At 33.8% G+C, this 19,585-nt stretch overlaps 2 protein-coding genes across 3 annotated transcripts; one reads left to right on the forward strand and one right to left on the reverse strand.

The window, feature by feature from the left end:
- Positions 1-6,892: 6,892 nt before the first annotated feature.
- On the reverse strand, positions 6,893-19,163 carry LOC107462442 (FRIGIDA-like protein 3). Of its 2 annotated transcripts, none has more exons than XM_021129399.2 (9): positions 19,051-19,163; positions 10,834-10,888; positions 10,489-10,756; positions 9,971-10,323; positions 9,771-9,890; positions 8,336-9,239; positions 7,748-8,206; positions 7,243-7,409; positions 6,893-7,073 (listed from the first exon to the last, which is right to left on the reverse strand). In XM_021129399.2, the coding sequence occupies exons 2-9, from the start codon at positions 10,843-10,845 to the stop codon at positions 6,894-6,896; spliced, it is 2,463 nt and encodes an 820-aa protein (XP_020985058.1). In that variant the 5' UTR covers positions 10,846-10,888; positions 19,051-19,163; the 3' UTR covers position 6,893. The 2 variants fall into 2 exon arrangements, with proteins under 2 accessions (XP_020985058.1, XP_015936514.1); XM_016081028.3 differs by having other exon boundaries at positions 7,748-8,221.
- On the forward strand, positions 14,529-15,389 carry LOC107462265 (uncharacterized). The gene has a single exon (XM_016080845.1). It carries the CDS (start codon positions 14,529-14,531, stop codon positions 15,387-15,389), a length of 861 nt encoding a protein of 286 aa, XP_015936331.1.
- Positions 19,164-19,585: the final 422 nt, after the last annotated feature.

A 19,585-nucleotide genomic window follows, 5' to 3' on the forward strand; every position in this document is an offset into this window, starting at 1 on the left:
ATTGCATGATTATTGTTTTTTGCTTCTAACCCAACTTTATATTTTTTTTTCTTATTTTTTTAATAAAATCTAAAATTTATAACCCGAATCCAAGGGCCATTTACTATATGCCTATATCCAAGCCAAATTAAATAGATGCTAACTCAGATGAAGAATAGCTAAACCAGCCAAAAAATATTTAATACATATGCAATAAAATAAGATTAAAAAATAGAAATATGTAAATCTTAATCTGTACCGTAGTGTAACCCGATGGCATGGCAAAATTTTTAATCCTACAATAGCGGTATAGGTTTCTATAGAAAATTGTAGTTTTGACACCGTTGGAATTTATTTTGTAATTATCTTTTATTGTATTGTTAAATATAGAAAATTTGCAATAAAGTTTTTTTTTCTTTTTTCGGTAAAGGGTATTGGACCGTGTATTATTGACAGCACATAATATATTAATTGTTTTAGAAGGCTATACGCTGAAATATCAAATGTTCCATTTTAAATCTAAAAAGAAAAAAAAAAGCCTAATTCTGCAATCCTCTATAATCTCAGTAACTAGATCCATTAGACTATTTCCGGAACTCATTCCAGTTTTCATTTATGATCCACCTCACATCAAAAGTAATTTTACATCAATTTTTATATCATAAACAGTAAATAGAAATTCAAAGTATCTCTTTTCTCCATTAGAAGGAACTAACTTTAGTCCCAATTGTGATTCTATTTAATTAATTAATTAAAATACTTAAAATTAATATAATTAATTTTTTCAATAATATAATTTAAATTTATAAATTTAAAAATAATTTACTATTAAAAGATATTAATATTAAATAAATTCATATATAACAATAATACAAAATATATAATTCGGGATTACACTAATTTGCAATATATAATTCAGAATTACTTGGAAGAAGATGAAGAAGAGTAGTAAAAAGTGTGAGCAAGTGTCTCTAAGTGGTATATATAGAGAAACAAAATATTAATTTATTAATAATAACAGTAATATAGTAACGGTTAGTTTCTAACGACTAATTTTGCAACGACTAGTTTTACAACGGCTAATTTAATATAATAATATAAATAATATTCAATATTAATTATGACATAAATAATTAATATAAATCATTAATTAAATAGAAATTTAGTTATTTAATCTAATTAATTATTATAATTATTAATAAATTAATTACGAGGGCAAATCACTAATATAAGTCAAGGGGAGAAAATATTTACACAAACAAGCCAAATCAAAAATTGGTTCATGAATCAACCAAGAGACATTTTTATATAGTTCGAATCACGAACTTCATCTCTATGTAATTCGAATCACACTGATTCGAATTACACACACGCACACACCCACTAATTCGAATCAACTTGATTCGAATTACACCCCGCACACGTTTTTAAGTAATTCGAATTTGACTGATTCGTATAATTCGAATTATGTTGTTACAAAATTAATAATTTATTAAAAAATTATTAATTTATTAAAAAAATCATTAAAAAATTAATAATTTAAAAATTAAAAAATATATATTTTATTTCATACATTAAAAAAATTAACAAAATATTTAATTACGAGACTTCTTTAGAATATTAATGAGCTATCGATTCGAATTCCATACAACACTCTTTTGTTCATTTTTAATAGTTCATGAATATTTTTTAATAAAATTTTTAATAAATTTATTTAAATTATACTACAAAAAATATTTTATTCTATGCAAAACAATTTAAAAAAAATGGCTTCAAAAATGTTAGGAGTACTATAAAAATTTGTAATGTTCTAATGACAAAAAAAATGTATTCATGATAATTTTTTAATATTCATGATAATTTTTTAATAGCTCATGAATATTTTTTAATAAATTTATTTAAATTATACCACAAAAAATATTTTATTCTATGCAAAATAATTTTAAAAATGGCTTAAAAAATGTTAGGAGTACTATAAAAATTTGTAATGTCCTAATGACTTAATGACATTAAAGAAATACTCTACAAAGTCAATAATAATTTAGAAATTAAATAATATATTTTTATCATGTATGTACCTAAATTACTAGAATATTACAAACTTTTATAGTACTTATAATATTTTTTAAGTCATTTTTTTAATTATTTTGTATAGAATAAAATATATTTTTTAATTATTTTGTATGAAATAAAATATTTTCTTTAATTTCTAAATTATTATTGACTATGTAGAGTATTTTATCTAAAATTTGAGTACATGCATGTATTTACCTAAGTCATTAGAACATTATAAATTTTTATAGTACTCCTAACATTTTTTAAGCTATTTTTTAAAATTATTTTGCATAGAATAAAATATTTTTTGTAGTATAATTTAAATAAATTTATTAAAAGTCTCATAATTAAATATTTTGTTAGTTTTTTTAATGTATGAAATAAAATATATATTTTAAAATTTTTAAGTTATTAATTATTTTAATAAAATTTTTTAATAAATTATTAATTTTTTAACAGCATAATTCGAATTATACCATGAATAATTCGAACCAGTCAAATTCGAATTACTTGAAAACGTGTGCGTGGGTGTAATTCGAATCACGCTGATTCAAAATACAGTGTGTATTTCGAATCAGGTTTATTCGAATTAGTGGGTGTGTGCGTGTGTATAATTCGAATCAGTGTGATTCGAATTACATATCGAATTAGGTTGATTCGAATTATATAGAAATGTCTTTTGGTCGATTCATAAACCAATTTTTGATTTAGCTGATTTGTGTAAATATTTTCTCCCCTTAACTTATATTAGTGATTCGCCCTAATTACGATTTAATTATTATAATTATTATTAAATTAATTTATCCAGTTCAGAGAAACTTAGTTTCATGGAAACTTGTGCAAGGACCAATTCTATTTCTCTCTAACGGACAGAAACTAGTTTATGTCAGAAAAAGTAACCAAAGCATTCAACGTTGGAGATGGTCTTAGGTTAAACATGTATTTATAGTTTTTCGGAGCTACATTTTTTTTAGTTCCAGTTAGTATTTGCGGTGAGTTACTTTTAAGTGAGTTGCACAAGTCCATAACAAGATGGGTGAAAGTCAAGAGTGTTTTTTATTTTTCGCTATGATCAAAGACATCATCATCCTGATGTTTTCACAAGCTGAGAAGAGACTAATAAACAAATCACTAACTTTACTTTCCTGAAATTTGAATGGTTCAATAGTTACGAACAGACATCTATATGCTTTAAGTCAAGAATGTCAAAGCCCCTTTCTTCTCCTCATCCAAATTTCAGTTCAATATGCCATTGTCACCGGCTGACCTTTCGTCACTCTTTACAAGAAGTCGAGACCAAGCCTCCCGTTTCGCGCCCATGACCATCACTAGAATGTTGTTGCGCATGGACGTTGTCCTGCCTCCAATAGGTACATCTCTCCAAGATGGGCAAAGCATGCAAATATTTAATAGCTATAACTACGGTTAATAATGATTTTGGTCTTTAAGGTAGAGGTCGAAAATTTATTTCATATTTGGCCTTTTTTTCCGCTATAAAATGATCTCAAAGGTTTAACTTAGTTTTAAAACCGTCCTTCAGACCAAAATGCATCTTCCGCTTCTTTCCCAAAATCAAGCACAAGCAGAACCAGAAGCAACAACAACAATGAATCAACAATGTAATCAACTAGAAGCAGGAGCAGAAACACAACAACAACAATGAATTAACAATGAATCAACAATGTAATCAAGTAGAAACAATTAGAAGCAACAATAATCAGAAATTAACAACATAATGGAAGTAGAAGCAGAAGAAGAATGGAAGTAGAAGCAAAAGCTAGCGAGCCACCCGAAATTGCTATTACAGCCATCACAGTGCTGCAACCATTTTCCTCTTCTCTCTTCGCGCTACCCTAGTGCCACCGTCATAGCGCGACCTCTTCTCCTACCTCGACTCACCACCGAAGCCTTTCCCTGTTCTTGCCTCGAACCAGAACCCACCGCCATCGAGCACCTCCATCAAGCCCAGAAGAGCAGCAGCAAGATCTAACGATTGAACGACGACGAGCAGCGGCGATGGCCCTTCCCCCGTCTTCTTCCCTGAACCAACTCCCTTCCCCTCCTCCCCCCTCCCCCCTGCGTGAATCCCTTCCCCCTTATTCAACGTTTTGCCTTTTTTTCTTTCTAGTTAGGAGTATTTTTGAAATAAAAATTAAAAACAGGGATGTTACACATCCATGTAACCATGTAACCAAGTTGGCACAACACCAAAAAAATCCAATACCATTAAATGAAACGTGAAATACACGTGCCCAATACACACGAAATCGCCCAACGCTTCTTCTCCCCCACGCTTCTGCTTCTTTTTCTTCTTTTCACGCTCGTTTACACATGGAGCGTCTCTCTTCTTTTTCGCCTTCTTCTTCGCGTTCCTCCTTCTCCTCTGTTTTCGTGTTCCTTCTTCTTCACATGTTTTCTCCTTATCGTCATTCTTTTGTTATTGTTGCTGCTGTATTTTTTTGTCTTTTCCTCATTCTCTCTGGTGAAGAAGCAGTAGAAGGTGAGGAAGAAGAGTTTTGAACAGTGTAGAATGAACCGAACACAATACTCATGGTGAATCGAACACAGTACTCATAGTGAACCGAAATCTTAGTTATGGTGAACCGAAAACAATACAATTGTATAGTATTGAGTGAATGAAATTTAATCAACTATATAAAATTAAATCAAACAGCTTTCTGTAGAATGAACCGAACACAGTACTCATGGTGAACCGAACACAGTACTCATGGTGAACCGAACATAGTACTCATGGTGAACCGAAAACAATACAATTGTATAGTACTGAATGAACGAAACATAATCCATTATATAAAATCAAATTCAAATAACTCTGCTTACAATTTACATATTAACAATTCAATTCAGTACACTTCCGTCCATTTAATTCAATTCAAATTAGCAATTGCAATCCATTCAATTCGATTCAAAATTAAATAATCCAAACTTTGTCAGTTTGATTCATTTCAGAAGAGTAATCCAAATTGCTCTCCTATTTACCAAAACATTATGAACCCCTAAACACTGAACCCTAAACCCTAGACCTTAAACACTAAAATCAGAACCCTGAACACTGAACCTTGAACCCATAAATCTTAAATTCCTAAAACCCTAAATCCTACACCCTAAAACCTAAACCCTAAACTCTGAATCCAAACCCTGAACACTGAACTCTAAACCCTAAATGCTAAACCCTAAACCCTAAACCCTGAATCCTACCGTAAACCCTAAACCCCTAAAACCTTGAACCCTGAACCCTAAACCCTAGACCCCTAAACCCTCAACCATGAACACGGTGAACCAAAATTAATACACGGGGTGAACTGAAAGTTTGAAACACACTGAACCTTGAACCCATAAACCCTAAACCCTAAAACCCTAAACCCTGAAACCCTATCGTCATTCTTTTGTTGTTGTTATTGCTGTATGTTTTTGTCTTTTCCTCCTTCTCTCTCTCTCTGGTGAAGAGTAGTAGAAGGTGAGAAAAAAGAGTTTTGAATAATGCAGAATGAACCGAACACAGTACTCATGGTGAACCGAATACAGTACCCATGGTGAACCGAAATCTTAGTTATGGTGAACCAAAATCTTAATTACGGTGAAACAATTATATAGTGCTTAGGAAAGAAAACAGAACATATTGGTCTAATTTTTGTTAGACTCCTTTCTGCGGACCGAACTGAAAACATGAAAGTGATGAACCACCTCTTTAGTACTTACCGAACCGAAAAGTTACTCACATTTTCTCAGAGTTACTCACAATTACTGACACTCACAATTACTCACAGTTACATATTATCAATTCAATTGAATTCAATTCAGATGTAGATCACCTCAATCCATTCAATTCACTTCAAATAAAATTAGAAATTTCATTCCATTAAATTCGATTCAGAATTCAATAATCCAAACCTCATCAAAGTGATGCGTTTGAGAAGAATCATCAAAATCGCACTCATTCAGCTGATTTGAAGTTGATTAATTCATTGTTTCAATTCAAAAGTACAGATCAAAGAAGAAGATAAACGACGAAGATAATTGCGTTAAATCAATCTAGATCCATAATGCAGAGAAGAAAAATGCGAAAGAGGAAAACAACGAATTTAATTAGGTTTACATTGTATGAAAAGTTTACATTAAAAAACGTTGATAACATAAAATAAAGATTCGTTATATCGGTTATAAGAGGCGCGTGTAAAACAGACGGGGTGTGGAGCATGGAGTGAAAGTTACTTGGATACCATCCATGTAAAAACTTGGATACCATCCATGTAATTTTTACATGGATGTAGAGCTTTTCTCAATTAAAAATTTGATGAAAATAACGATTTTAAAACAAACTGAAATTTTCGGAATCATTTTGTAACAAAAAAAGCCAAAAACGAAATAAATTTTCAACTTCTACGTTAAAAAACAAAATCATACTTAACCCTTATAACTATTTAATATCTTTGCCATATTTAGAAAAATATGTACTTATTATTTCTTGCAGTCGCTTTTACTATCTAAGATTTTACCAATTTCGTTAGGAACAAAAAACTCATTACTATTGTTGACTTACGCTTTTCACCTTCACTAAAAAGAGATTTTGTCCAAGGACTTGCATGTTCCCATATACACTCATAATTCTTCCGTATTAAATTTTTTAACCCCATATATGATTTCTAAAAATGTTATCTATTAAGCTTTACAAAAGGTGCAAATCATTCACAGGTTCATGCAAAACGAAAATGACTTCTCTATCTAACCACAACAATTGGCATACCTAATTACGAATCTGACCTTCCATCAAATTGCTAATTAGTCGGCCAATTGCGGCTACTATAATAAAAAAAATAAAATAAAAAAAAAAGCTGAGCTTACAAAAGGTATTGTAAATTTTTTTTTATAGATGTCGTTACAATCATTCTCTTAAGCTTTTCTACCTCTAGAATGCGATCTTGAATCTCCTTAACCAGATCTTCACATTCTTGGTTGTTCTCCGAAATGCACTGCAGAACAGTTTTGAGGCTTGTGATTTCTTGTTTTGCGGCTTTGATCTGAGCCAAGGTTCAACATGTCACTTAGCAATTAGCATGCAATGCAACCATGTAACACAAAATAATGAAATACAACTTCATGCAACATATAAAATACACAAACATATTTCACAATATGACGTTCTAATTTTCAATCTTGTTACACTTGAAAATAAAAGAAAAAACGAACCTTAATAGACTTAGGTTCCTTGCAACTGCTCTCACATGTCAATTTTGCCTTGTTCACATGTTTTCGAAAGAGATCAGCCGCTAGATTCTTCTCTGCCAAGTCATATGCACAAATGAATCTGACAGCTTCGATATACTGCTCATTCTTGATAAGATTCTCAACAAAATCTGCGTGAAAGCAAGAAGAATACATTTCATAAAAAATAACCAGAGGAGTCCTATATTACTTCAAAAGAGGAAATACTAGTGCATTGTGCATGCAAAGTTCAAGTCATAAAAGAATATCATAGAGAGAAAACCAGTTCTAGTTAGTAGTTACCATATCTAAGCAGAAGGAACTGTACAGAACTAACCTCAGATCAATTAAAAAAATGGCAGACGCAAGTATACATGAAAAGAGATCTAAAGTTCACTCCTAAAAGTATTAACTAGACTAAGATTCAATTTCATTTGAATAGCTACCCTTAATATTGGCAACTGAACAAAATTGTTTTCAATCAACATACCAGAGATTTTATCTGCGAAACCAATCATCTGGAAGACCTCAATAGCTGGCTTGTGGTGAGCAACAATTTCAAAAAGCTTTAAAACTTCATCTTCATCAAAGGAGGATACTAGTTTATAAATTGACAAGATCATTAGGAAACTTAGAACCACCAATGAATTGTCAATACTTAATCTCATATTAGCTTTCATATGAAGAGCAAGCTCCATTGCCTCCTCTCTAACATGAGATGCAATATCTGGTGAGATTTTCATCAGCTGCTCAAGAAGGAAGATGTGGCTATCATCTATAGCCATAGCTTGATCTACCTTCTTACAATGTGAATCAATAGGATCCTTAATTATATCCAAAGTGACTTTTGCTGGATCTGAGAACGATTGGAGAACATCTAAAATGTCTCTATCATTTGGTTCACTTGAGAAAAGTCGAAAACTCCCTTTATCAGTAGAAGATTGATTATCTGTGTAATTTGCAACTGTAGTGCTGTGATGTTAAGATACTTAACCAAGGATACAATATACTAAGTTTTCTGCATTGGAAAGACATTCGCAACACTGTTCAAAACAAACTATAAACAAAGACATTTTACCTTCTTGTTTTTGCTCTTTGAATGATTTTACAGATGCTTCATGCTGCATCATTTTAGCCTCAAGCTCTTTTGATTGAGCTTCAACTTGCTTCTGTTTGAATAGGATCTTCTTCAATTTGCTTTCATATTTCTTCCTGATTGATTCAACTTCCTCCAATTGGCCTTCAAATTGCTTCTCTTTTGAATAGAGTTTCATCATTCGTTCGTCAATTTGCCTCTCCTTCAACTCAATGTCTTCCATTCGTGCAGAAAATCGCTTTTCTTTCGACTCAAGCTCCTTTATCTGTCCCTCGATGCCTCTTTGCAACCTTTCATATTCTTTCTTTTTTACTTCAACATTTGAAGAATATGAACTCAATTGTCCGTGAATAGAATCAAATTGTTTCTTCTTGCATTCAAGCTTTTTCGAGAGCTCCTCAATATCTTTCTCTAGCAAGTGAAATTTCTGATTTGCAGCTTCTCTCTTCTTTTGGCATTCCTCTGAATACTGACCCGACAATATCTCTTTTCCTTTCAAATGTGTTATAGAAGTCTCTTCCTCTTTCAAAGAAGGGAGTAAGTTATGTTTTGAAGCATTTTCCGACATCTTTAATTTCTTGGCCTGCTGCACATAGTTTTGGGAACTACACATCTTAGTACTCACGGGAATATCATCATCATGGTCACAATCGAGCATATTTCGTTTCTGAGGTTCAGGAAGAACCTTTTGAACAGAGCTATCATTTTTACTGATGGATGTTGCTAAACTTGAATTCAGAGCTATGCGTGATGACAAAGGAATATTGTCATTACTATCAGACTCTTCCATTCCAGTACTCACTGGATAATCATCATCTGAATCACCTAGAGACCTTTTCCTTATCTGAAAGAAGCTTAGTCTCTCTCTCTTAGGCCGTGTTTGAAACTACATACAGAGCAGAAATACAAAGTAAGGTAACAAAGGACAAAAACAAAAACGAAATTGTATTTTGTATCATATTCAGTTATAATTTATAAACTTATAATAGCATAGACAAGAAAAAATGTGGATGTATCATTTTTCATATTTTTTATGACTCTATCTCTCTATTTGTATTTTAATCACTCTAAACACACAAGCCAAACACTACCATAATGACACTTATTTAACTTGCAATAGGGAACTTCACAGACCAGTGACAGTTTACATGCAAAACCCTCAGACAAAAAACCGGGAAAAAAAAAAAAACAGAAAGTTCTATAGATTTTTAAAAAATCAGAATTTGAATAATTAGAATTAGTTAGGTTTTGAATAATTAGGATTAGGTCAAGGAAATTCCTAAACGCATTCTCTCACAGAACGCACAGGGCGCCGCCTAATATCAAAGAAACATCCACCAAACAAGAAGAAGCATCCTAGTAATTTAGTAAGAAAGTTCCAAGTACAATAAAAAGAAACACCCATTTAAGTAACTACCTCGTCAAGAACATTTATTGCCTTCTTCTCTAGCTCCTCAGCAGTCCATGCAGAAATCCATGGCTCCGGTTCTTGACAATGCTCTAACTGGCCATGTTTCAGCCGTTGGAAGTACAATACCTGGAGAGAGACAAACACAAATTATGGTTGCAACGTAAAAGTTGGGTACAGTTAAATAATTGATATATAACGTAACATACCAACAAGGCGAACATGCAACCTTCGCATGTCTTGTTCTTTTTAAGTTGGTACTTTTTGATTGCCTGTTTCAACCAGTTGAAAATCTTCATTGGCCAAATGAATCTTCTTGGATTGGAAACATCCAGAATTGGGGGAATGTGCCATGCCGAGATTGCTGGTTGGGTTGTGGGGCACAAGAACATTTTCAAAACAACTAATATGAAATGTCTTCTAAACTCCATCCTGTCCGCTTCACTTTCCATTGAGCATTCGTATATGAACTTGCGAAGTTCGGTCTGTGTTCTTCTATGGAACTGATTTTTCACTGCCACATGAGCTGCATTCTTGTCGTTAAAAGAGGGGAAGTCGTCGCCTACATCATGCAGATTTGTCAGCTCAGAAACATGAAAATTGATAGATGAAATATATATAGTTTCGATAAGATAGAAATATGGAAATTGAACGAATTGGCCCAAAGAAGTCTACTTAATATAAAATGTAAAGTAATGTTGTATAACATATGCAAATCGGTACTAACCACCAGAAGGGAGTCCGAAAACACGCCCAATTAAATCGGCGTTAATTGAAATGTTGGCAGCATCCAGCTGCAATGTATTTCTATCAAGGTTGTAGGACCTTGCCAACGCCACCATGATGTCCTGCTTCACAGGCCACTTTGGGATGTGCCTCAAGAATCCGAAGCCTATAGCTTCTATTTCCGCTAACTTCGCATCGGAATGGGTCTTTTCTAGATGGCGCATCATATCATTAATATAACAGGGTGAGCACCTTGACTCTAACAATTTCTGTAAACATTGGAAGTGATAGTAAGAAGCAACCACAATCATGATGGAATACAAGCATACCATAGTAAATGTAGTACCTTTTTGCCCATATTGTTAGGAGTTACAGCAACACAACACAAGTGTGGTTATAATCTGTAAACATCCGATAATGGTAAGAGACCACATTATATTTAAGAAAAAAATCGAAAGGCGGAAACCAAAGACACAGTGTATGACTAAAAGAAACATCCAGGACCCAAAAACATTTAGTAGTCGATCTTGAGAATCAACTGAGAGTTACCAAAAGATACACTTATAGCAAAACAGAAACATCCACTTATAAAAAAAATCCTCTTATTCGTATAGAAGGATCTACTTACTTCAAGAGAAACATCCAATTTAATTAAAAAAAATTCACATATTCATAGAAAATGACCAATAGTATTACTAAAAAAATCCAATATATACTGAAAGAAGCATCCATTAATCCAACTAGAGAACCATCATAGAGTTACCAAAAAGATCCAACTCTCTTAATGCTACAATTTTAAATGACAACATTCAAATCCAACTTCATTTGAACAAAATTAAACTAACTTATAACTAACCTTTTTTCTTTATCAAAACTCACAAACCACATAAAAAACCTCTACCAACATGAACAAGAGAAATCCAGCAAATGAGACAGAACCAATTATATAGATAAATCAGTTTAAATCATATACTAAAACATCTAAAATAGTTTAAAAGAAGGAGGCTTCTATGGTGGGGAAAGTATTTTCTGGTCCTTGAAGGACCTGGATACTTTTTGAATTGTAGAAAAATTTGGGATTGTTTTGAAATTACGTATCAATGCCCAACAATGGCTCAACTACCTATTCAAAATCCAAACAAAGCCCATTGAGAGCTCAAGCTAGCGGGAGCGGGTCCTCTCCCGTGCCAATAAAAATTGACACCCTCCAGTGCTAAATCTCAGCCTTTAATTAATTTAAAGGGTGATAATTATAGTTGTTTTACAACATCGTTTTATTTAACCAACAAATTATCTTTGCCTTCTCTTCAGTTATGTTAAACCTTTCTTCTACCAGGCCTTTCTTCTTCCTTGTACGTTTCATCTCTACAGACTACAGGCCATCAAACTTTATGTTCATGATGCCGCTATGCTTCCGACCTTAGTTTTTTTGCTTGACCCTCCTTCTTCACACAACTCCATCTCTTCGAGCTCGATGTTGATGTCAACGATGCCACTGTCATGTTCGACCTCATATAAAATTGAGTTTTTATTCACACTTTTTCGCTTAGACAACAAATCATAACACCTTCCCATCTATTCAAGTGGTCAATGCACCTAAGCTATTGATATTGATGAACGAGACTAACATCTAGTTGTAGGAACTAATAACTTGTGTATGTCTTGGAGAAAATGTGTGACCAAGATGAGGTAGATGGCGATGATGAAATGCAAATGGTTTGGCATGAAGCTCCTTATGCTAACTAAAAAAACCTTTCAATTTTTAATAATATTTTACGATGAGCAATAATGGCAAACAAGAACCAATTTATGAACAAGAGCATCCTCATTCAAGACTTGAATCTAGAACTCACGATCAAATGGAAGTGGAGTTAACTAAGGGAATATCATGGAAGCCATGGAGCTTGTTCTCGGTCCTGGGATTCAAGTTCTTTTTTTTTTTTTTGGTCTGTGGGATTCAAGTTCAACAAATCGAGAGAGATGATTAGTATCGGGTTTGGGTTCAGGCGGGTTGGTGTTGCGGGTTCCGATACGGTTTTCGCGCTAAGCCCAAGACAAAAAATTCCAAACAAAGCCACTGTAAACATCTGCCACATCCTCATTCATTTACTTAATTATTTGGGCACCTAACAGAATTTTGAAAAGTTTTGGGTACACACGGCAGACAAAAAAACTTACGTACGGCAGCAATGAGAGCCACAATTTTGGGATATTCCATATTGAACCTTTAAGAATCACTTTCTACTTTCTTCACCAAAAACAAGGATTTGTCTACGGTGAGAAAAGTATAAAGTGATTCTCTAAACTAGAGAGAATATGTTATTTTTGTGGCTTTGAGAATTTTCTATACTATTTTTTATATTACATAAATGACTTCTAAGTTAATAAATTATAATAAATAAATTAAAAGATGGTCCAATTATACTAAAAATTTTAAGGCATAAATTTAGTGAAAGAAAAATATGGAATTTTTTAAATAAACATATATTTAGTAAAATTAATTTAGTAAAACAATATATATATATATATATATAAGTAAATATCAAAATAATCAGTTATTCCTTTAATTTTTATATTAATAAAAATAAAATAAAATTGATATTAATTTTATTTGCGTTGCTTTATTTTATTGGTACCAAAAAAATATATAATTAATTTGAATCTTTCAACAAAATTATTGAAAAAGTAAATATCAAAATAATCAGTTATTCCTTTAATTTTTATATTAATAAAAATAAAATAAAATTGATATTAATTTTAGGGTAATTTACATTTTTAAATTGTTGGATCTCCAATTTTACGCAATTACATTGTTTCAAAAATGGATACGCAAATACATTGTTTCACTATATTATATAAACCGCTACTGCCAGTAGCGGTTTATAATTGCACAGAAACCGCTAGTACTAGCCGCGGTTTATGAGTGTTTTTGGTTGTTCATAAACCGCTGCTGGCAGCAGCGGTTTATGTTGATTTTTATGCGTGCGTAAACTGCTGGTGGCCATAGCGGTTTACGTGTATTGTGTGTCATTGGGGTCCCTATATAAACCATGGAGGGGCCAAATGTGGAGAGGTAGAGTGTTATTCACAAATGGATGGGGAGGAGAGTTTTGTGGCTCTGGTCCATTACGCTGGAAAAATTCAAAAGAGCAAACGGCATGGTGTGAAATTCACAGATAGAGAACCGGTTAGTATTTTTATCCGATCTTCGAGTACATTGGCAGAGATTAAGCTCAGCATACTACAAAAGCTCGGTACCCGTGAGACGAAGCTGGTTAAAAAGTTATTTTACAAGATTCCGATTACCGTTGTGTCAACCGGTGTGAGATATGAGACCTTTGTGATAGGGTCGGATGAAGACCTGCAGGTCTTGTTTCACTGCAGGCGTAGTTTTTCGGAGGTCAGGATACCTGAGATGTTTGCGAAGTTGGAAGATCGTGTGGATAGCTCTGGGGCATCGGCACCGGGTCCTCAGTCGACCACAGTGGGTGGTGCCTCAACATCACTGGCTGTGGTAGCAGCGGTAGTTCCACCTCCTGAGGCCGAACGTGCTGGGGTTGAGTTTGAGGTCGGACCGGATCAAGTTGAGAATGCGCTGTGTGATGATGATTCCGATGAGGAGCCGGTCGATATTGGGGGGACAATGAAGATGATATATCGAGAGGTGTACGTACAGGCCATGGAGCTTCCAGTTCTGGATCACAAGAGTACCCTCCCCACCCGTCGTCTTTGAACTTGGAGGCCATCGGCCAACACTAGAATGTAGAGGCAACATTCGATAGGCAGGGTATGCATGATGGGTCAGGTTTGACTGAATTTTAGATTGGCCAATCATTCCAGAGTAAGGAGGAAGTTGTGCTGAGCGTGAAAGATTACAGCATTCGGCGTGGAGTTGAGTACAGGGTTATGGAGTCAGACAATCTAAAATACCAAGGGAGATGCAAGGAGTTCGGTAACGGGTGCACGTGGTTGATTCGGATAGTCATGCGGAAAAGGAAAAGCACATGAGAAGTAAGGAGGTACAACGGACCACACACGTGTATGGCCACATCGATTTCGAGCGACCACAGGCAGCTTGATTATCATGTGATTTGTGCAAGAATCTTTCCATTGGTTAGAGCTGATGCGTCGGTATCGATTAAGGTGTTGCAAGAGGCAACTGAGGCAACATATGGTTTCAAGCCAAGTTATCGGAAGGTGTGGTTGGCAAAACAGAAGGCAGTAGCACAGATCTACAGCGATTGGGAGGAGTCATATGCGGATCTACCCCGCTGGATCCTTGGGGTCACATTCACCATGGACGGTTCCATTGCTCTGCTGAAGACCTCCCCGGTTAGAGTGGGTGACCAGGTTGATGAAGAAAGAGTATACTTTCATTGTATGTTTTGGACATTCCCTCCATGTGTTGAGGCATTCTGCCACTGTAAGCCACTCATTAGTATCGATGGGACACACTTGTATGGTAAGTATGGAGGGACCTTGTTGTTGGCGATTGCTCAGGATGGAAATTCGAATATTTTGTCTGTTGCGTTTGCACTAGTGGAGGGGAAAAATGCTGAGTCTTGGTCATATTTTCTGTACAATCTTAGAAGACATGTTACTCCACAGGAAGGTATTCTCGTCATCTCTGACAGACACAACGGCATCAAGGCTGCGCTGGAGTCACCAGATAATGGTTGGCGACCTCCGCATGCTTATAGGGCATTTTGTATTCGGCATGTTGCTGCAAATTTTGCCCTCACCTTCAAGGGGCAGGATGTTAGGAGGTGGCTGGTTAACGCCGCTTATGCGAAGACTGAAGTAGAATTTGACTATTGGTTTGATATAATGAGGTCAGAGAACCCAGCCATGTGTGATTGGGCAAACAGGATGGATTATGAGATGTGGTTCGATAACTTATGACCCTCTGTTCCTTCCCATCGTTCGGAGGTAAGTAAGCAGACCACCTAATTGTAAGGCAGATGAGACACAAACTTGAAAAAACACAACAGAAAGTTTTCGACATTTGAAAATAACATAAACCATACCTGGATGCAAGTGGAAAAGAGAAAAGATCAAACCCGGACGGCCTCAACGAGGGAAAACGCCAGAATATCCAACTCTGTAGCAACTGGAGGGGACCCGCAAGGTTAGTCACATTTTTGTTTGCTACCCGACACATACATCGGTACAATCAAGCCAACGCAGCCGATCCCCAACTATATCGCCCCATCTCATCAAGGTTCGCTACAAATGGCAACCACCGTATATGAACCCGGTTCGCACTCTTGTCCCCAAATAACTGAGTAGATAAAAGCATCATGATGTAGGCACGTGCGTAGATGCGAATTGTCTCCTCGTTCGCATCTGGTGGTAGCACACTAAACCTCTCGTGGAACCATGTAAAGTGGACCGTCATCTGCTTGACCTTATTCGGTGGTGGCAGCTCACCGAATAGGTCCTGAAACCAGTCCCAGGCTGGTCGACCACCCTGCATGTATGTCTCAAACTCACCAAGGCAACCACTCACAGCCTCCCCATCGACAGGCAACCCAAGCTGAAAAGCCACGTCCTGCAATGTCACTGTGCACTCTCCAAAAGGCATGTGGAACGTGTGCGTCTCAGGACGCCACCTCTCAACGAACACACTAACCAATGGCTCATCCAACCAGAACCATTGGCTGTTTAGCCTGGCCAAATGATACAATCCAGCCCTCTCTAAATACGGAATGATCCTATCATGCATCGGCATATTCTGTTGCCGTCTCACACTGTATATACACCTAGTGGGCTGCAAAAAACCGCACAATAAATGCAGGATACAATTAAATTCTCCAATCCATAAAAAAAATTCTCTATCTAGTAATAACACATATCCTAAACCGTCAACAAATTTTTTACTGATAAACGAATTAATCCCTAAATCCTATAACTAAGTAGTCAATAAACCAGCGAGGTTCAATTTATAAAATACTTACTACAATAACACAAATGACAACACACTAAACTGATTACATAACACCCACAATTATAAAAGTATTACAAATCTTTAACAATAGAATTTTAAAAAAATTTTCTGTATATTCTAGCATTCATACCATTTTTAAAACTAAAAGGGACTAATCTATAAATTCCGTATATACTTGCGTTCATATCATTTTTCTAGCTAAAAAAATCTTAAGCCTAAAAAAATAGCTAAATAATTAACTAACCTCGTCATCGATGGAACCGGCAATATGCGCAACACCGTTCAGTCGGTACATGCTCCTTCTGTCTGCCATGATATCCCGCTGGAAATCGCAGCTCAGATACCTCGGGCCCGTTCTCAACTTGCTCTGACCTCTCTCTAGAATTTCCTCTCTCTAACCAACCTAAGAAAATCTCATAATGAATAATCCGCGGCTGGCTCAGCGGTTTATATAGCTATCATGCTCCACGTAAACCGCTATAGGCTCTAGCGGTTTACGGACATAACCCATTCCACATAATCCGCTGCTGGCAGCAGCGGTTTCTGACCAATTCTTCTCGAATGTAAACCACGACAGCTCATCGCGGTTTCCTTGAAGAAATAAACACTCATAAACCGCGGCTGATAATAGCGGTTTCTGTGCAATTGTAAACCGCTACTGGCAATAGCGGTTTATATAATATAGTGAAACAATATATTTGCGTATCCATTTTTGAAACAATGTAATTGCGTAAAATTGGAGCTCAAATAATTTAAAAACGTAAATTGCCCTTAATTTTATTTGCGTTGCTTTATTTTATTGGTACCAAAAAAATATATAATTAATTTGAATCTTTCAACAAAATTATTGAAGAAAGTAAATATTCAATTTAAAACCCTTATTTACAAACTATGTAATTTATATATATTCACTCAGATTATTAGATAAATTTTAGTAATTATATATATCATGAGTAATATAAATGTTAAAAATACAGTAATATTATTTAATTATTCTAATTATTATTTGTGTAATACTATTAGTTAAGTAAATTTAATCAAGTCTTTAACTGTTTTTAATATATTTAAAATGAAAAATTTTTAACACTTTTTTATTTTAAATTAATATAGTAATTACTAGGTTATATATATGTCGATCATAATTTAATTTTATTCACATAATTTTAATCCTTCCAAAATTTATATTGCAATCTTACTTATTAGTCAAAATCTATATTCACATAATTTATTTTCCATGATAATTTACATCTCGATTAGATCTCATGAATAATTCTTTTTATAATTTTATTCACATAATTTTAGTTCTTCCAAAATCTATATTGCAATCTTATTTATTAGTCAAAATTTATATTCACATGATTTATTTTTCATGATAATTTACATCTCAATTAGATCTCATGAATAATTCTTTTTATAGATAAAATTCTTAATTGATTGTATTTTAATTTTTCAGTTATATGTCAGAGTTAAATTTTTATTTAAAGTAGATGTAAATAATAAAGAACCAAATAAAATATTTACCTCAGGTTATCTGGAGTCATTCAATTTTTTACCAATAACATGTCATTAATAATCTCCTCTAAAAGTTTAAGTTGTATAAATACAATTGGATAATTTTAATAATTAAATTATATATATAAATAATGTATAAATACAATTGGATAATTTTAATTATTAAATTATATATAAATAGTGTATATAGAAATATGACTATTAAATTGAATAATTTAGTTTTTTTACTTTAATGTTTAAAAGATATTTTATTATTTTTGTAATAACAGTACAATTTTAACATTCTTATAATCAGATTAAAATAGACAAACACAAAAAAATACTAAAAAAAATAATCAAATTAAGATTATAATGTCTAACATAATCAACCATTGTTACATCTAATATGATTTTTTAGTCGTTTAAAATAAAGTAAAATGATATTTTATCATTTTTAATATAAAAATCCAATGAATATACTTGGTTTAGGTATAATTATAAGAATAAAATCAATTTTAAATATAAATAGGATAAATAAGAATAAAAATTAGTGTAATAGATTATTCAATTTATAAAATATCAATATGATTTTTTCTACAAGTGTTTAAATATAAATTATGTGTCATTATTATATGAAAGATACTATTTAAATTATAAAATTGTATGTCATTAATACATGAAAGGTTATTTTATTAATTATAATTCACTTATGTAATGTAATTTTAATTTATAATTGGATTTGTCAAAAAAAATTGAAAAATAAATTAAATATAATAGAAATTTATTTGTGTGGAGGGTGAAATGGTCATTTTGACAGTTAAAGGAGTGAAATGTGGGTGTGTTACATGTGCAAATGAATAAAAAATATACTTTAATTATAAATTGATTTAATATCAAATGAGTCCTAAAATTTTTAAAAAAAATTGCACAAAGATCCTGGTCCTCTAAGGACCTTAATATTCTTTCCCCACGGTAGAACTCTCCCCAGAAACAATTCCTTATAAGAAACATCTAGTAATTTAATAAAATCAAAAAACAACTTATATGAACCACTATACCCAGTATCAGGACCATGGAACAGAGAAGATACATTCATTGAACCGTAAACCATAAACATCTACTAACCTTTTTAGAGACCACTGAGGTAAATGAAGAGCAGCGGTGCGCGACCGAAGAGGAGGAGACACGACGACGCGACTTGGAAGCAGAGGCGGAGGAAACGCGGCTCGATAGAAGGATGGAGGTGGCGGCGTGAGGTCGCGGGTTTTTTAAGAGGAGGAGTCCGTGCGGCGACGTTGACGTGCGTCGGAAACGGCAGCGGCGCTGAGATGCGTTGTCGACGACGGAGACGGCGTGTGAAGGAGGATGAGCGACGTGGCTGTGGTGAAAAGAGCGAGAAAGTGAACGGCGCGCGGTTGTGGTGAAGAAGGGAAAGGTGAAATGGCAGAAGGTAAAATGTGAATTAGGGTATCATGATTTTTTAATTGCAGTGAAATTTGGGATGCAGCTCAATAAAAATTTAAGTCAACTATTACCACATATAAAATTTGAACTCTTCTAAATTTTAAATTTTATTTTAAAAAATAAAATATATTTATTTATTTTATAAATAAAATAAAAATTTAAAATTAAAATAATTCAAATTTAACTACGTGTGTTT

The sequence above is a fragment of the Arachis duranensis genome, chromosome 8, assembly GCF_000817695.3.
Source record: "Arachis duranensis cultivar V14167 chromosome 8, aradu.V14167.gnm2.J7QH, whole genome shotgun sequence".
Classification (NCBI taxonomy): domain Eukaryota; kingdom Viridiplantae; phylum Streptophyta; class Magnoliopsida; order Fabales; family Fabaceae; genus Arachis; species Arachis duranensis.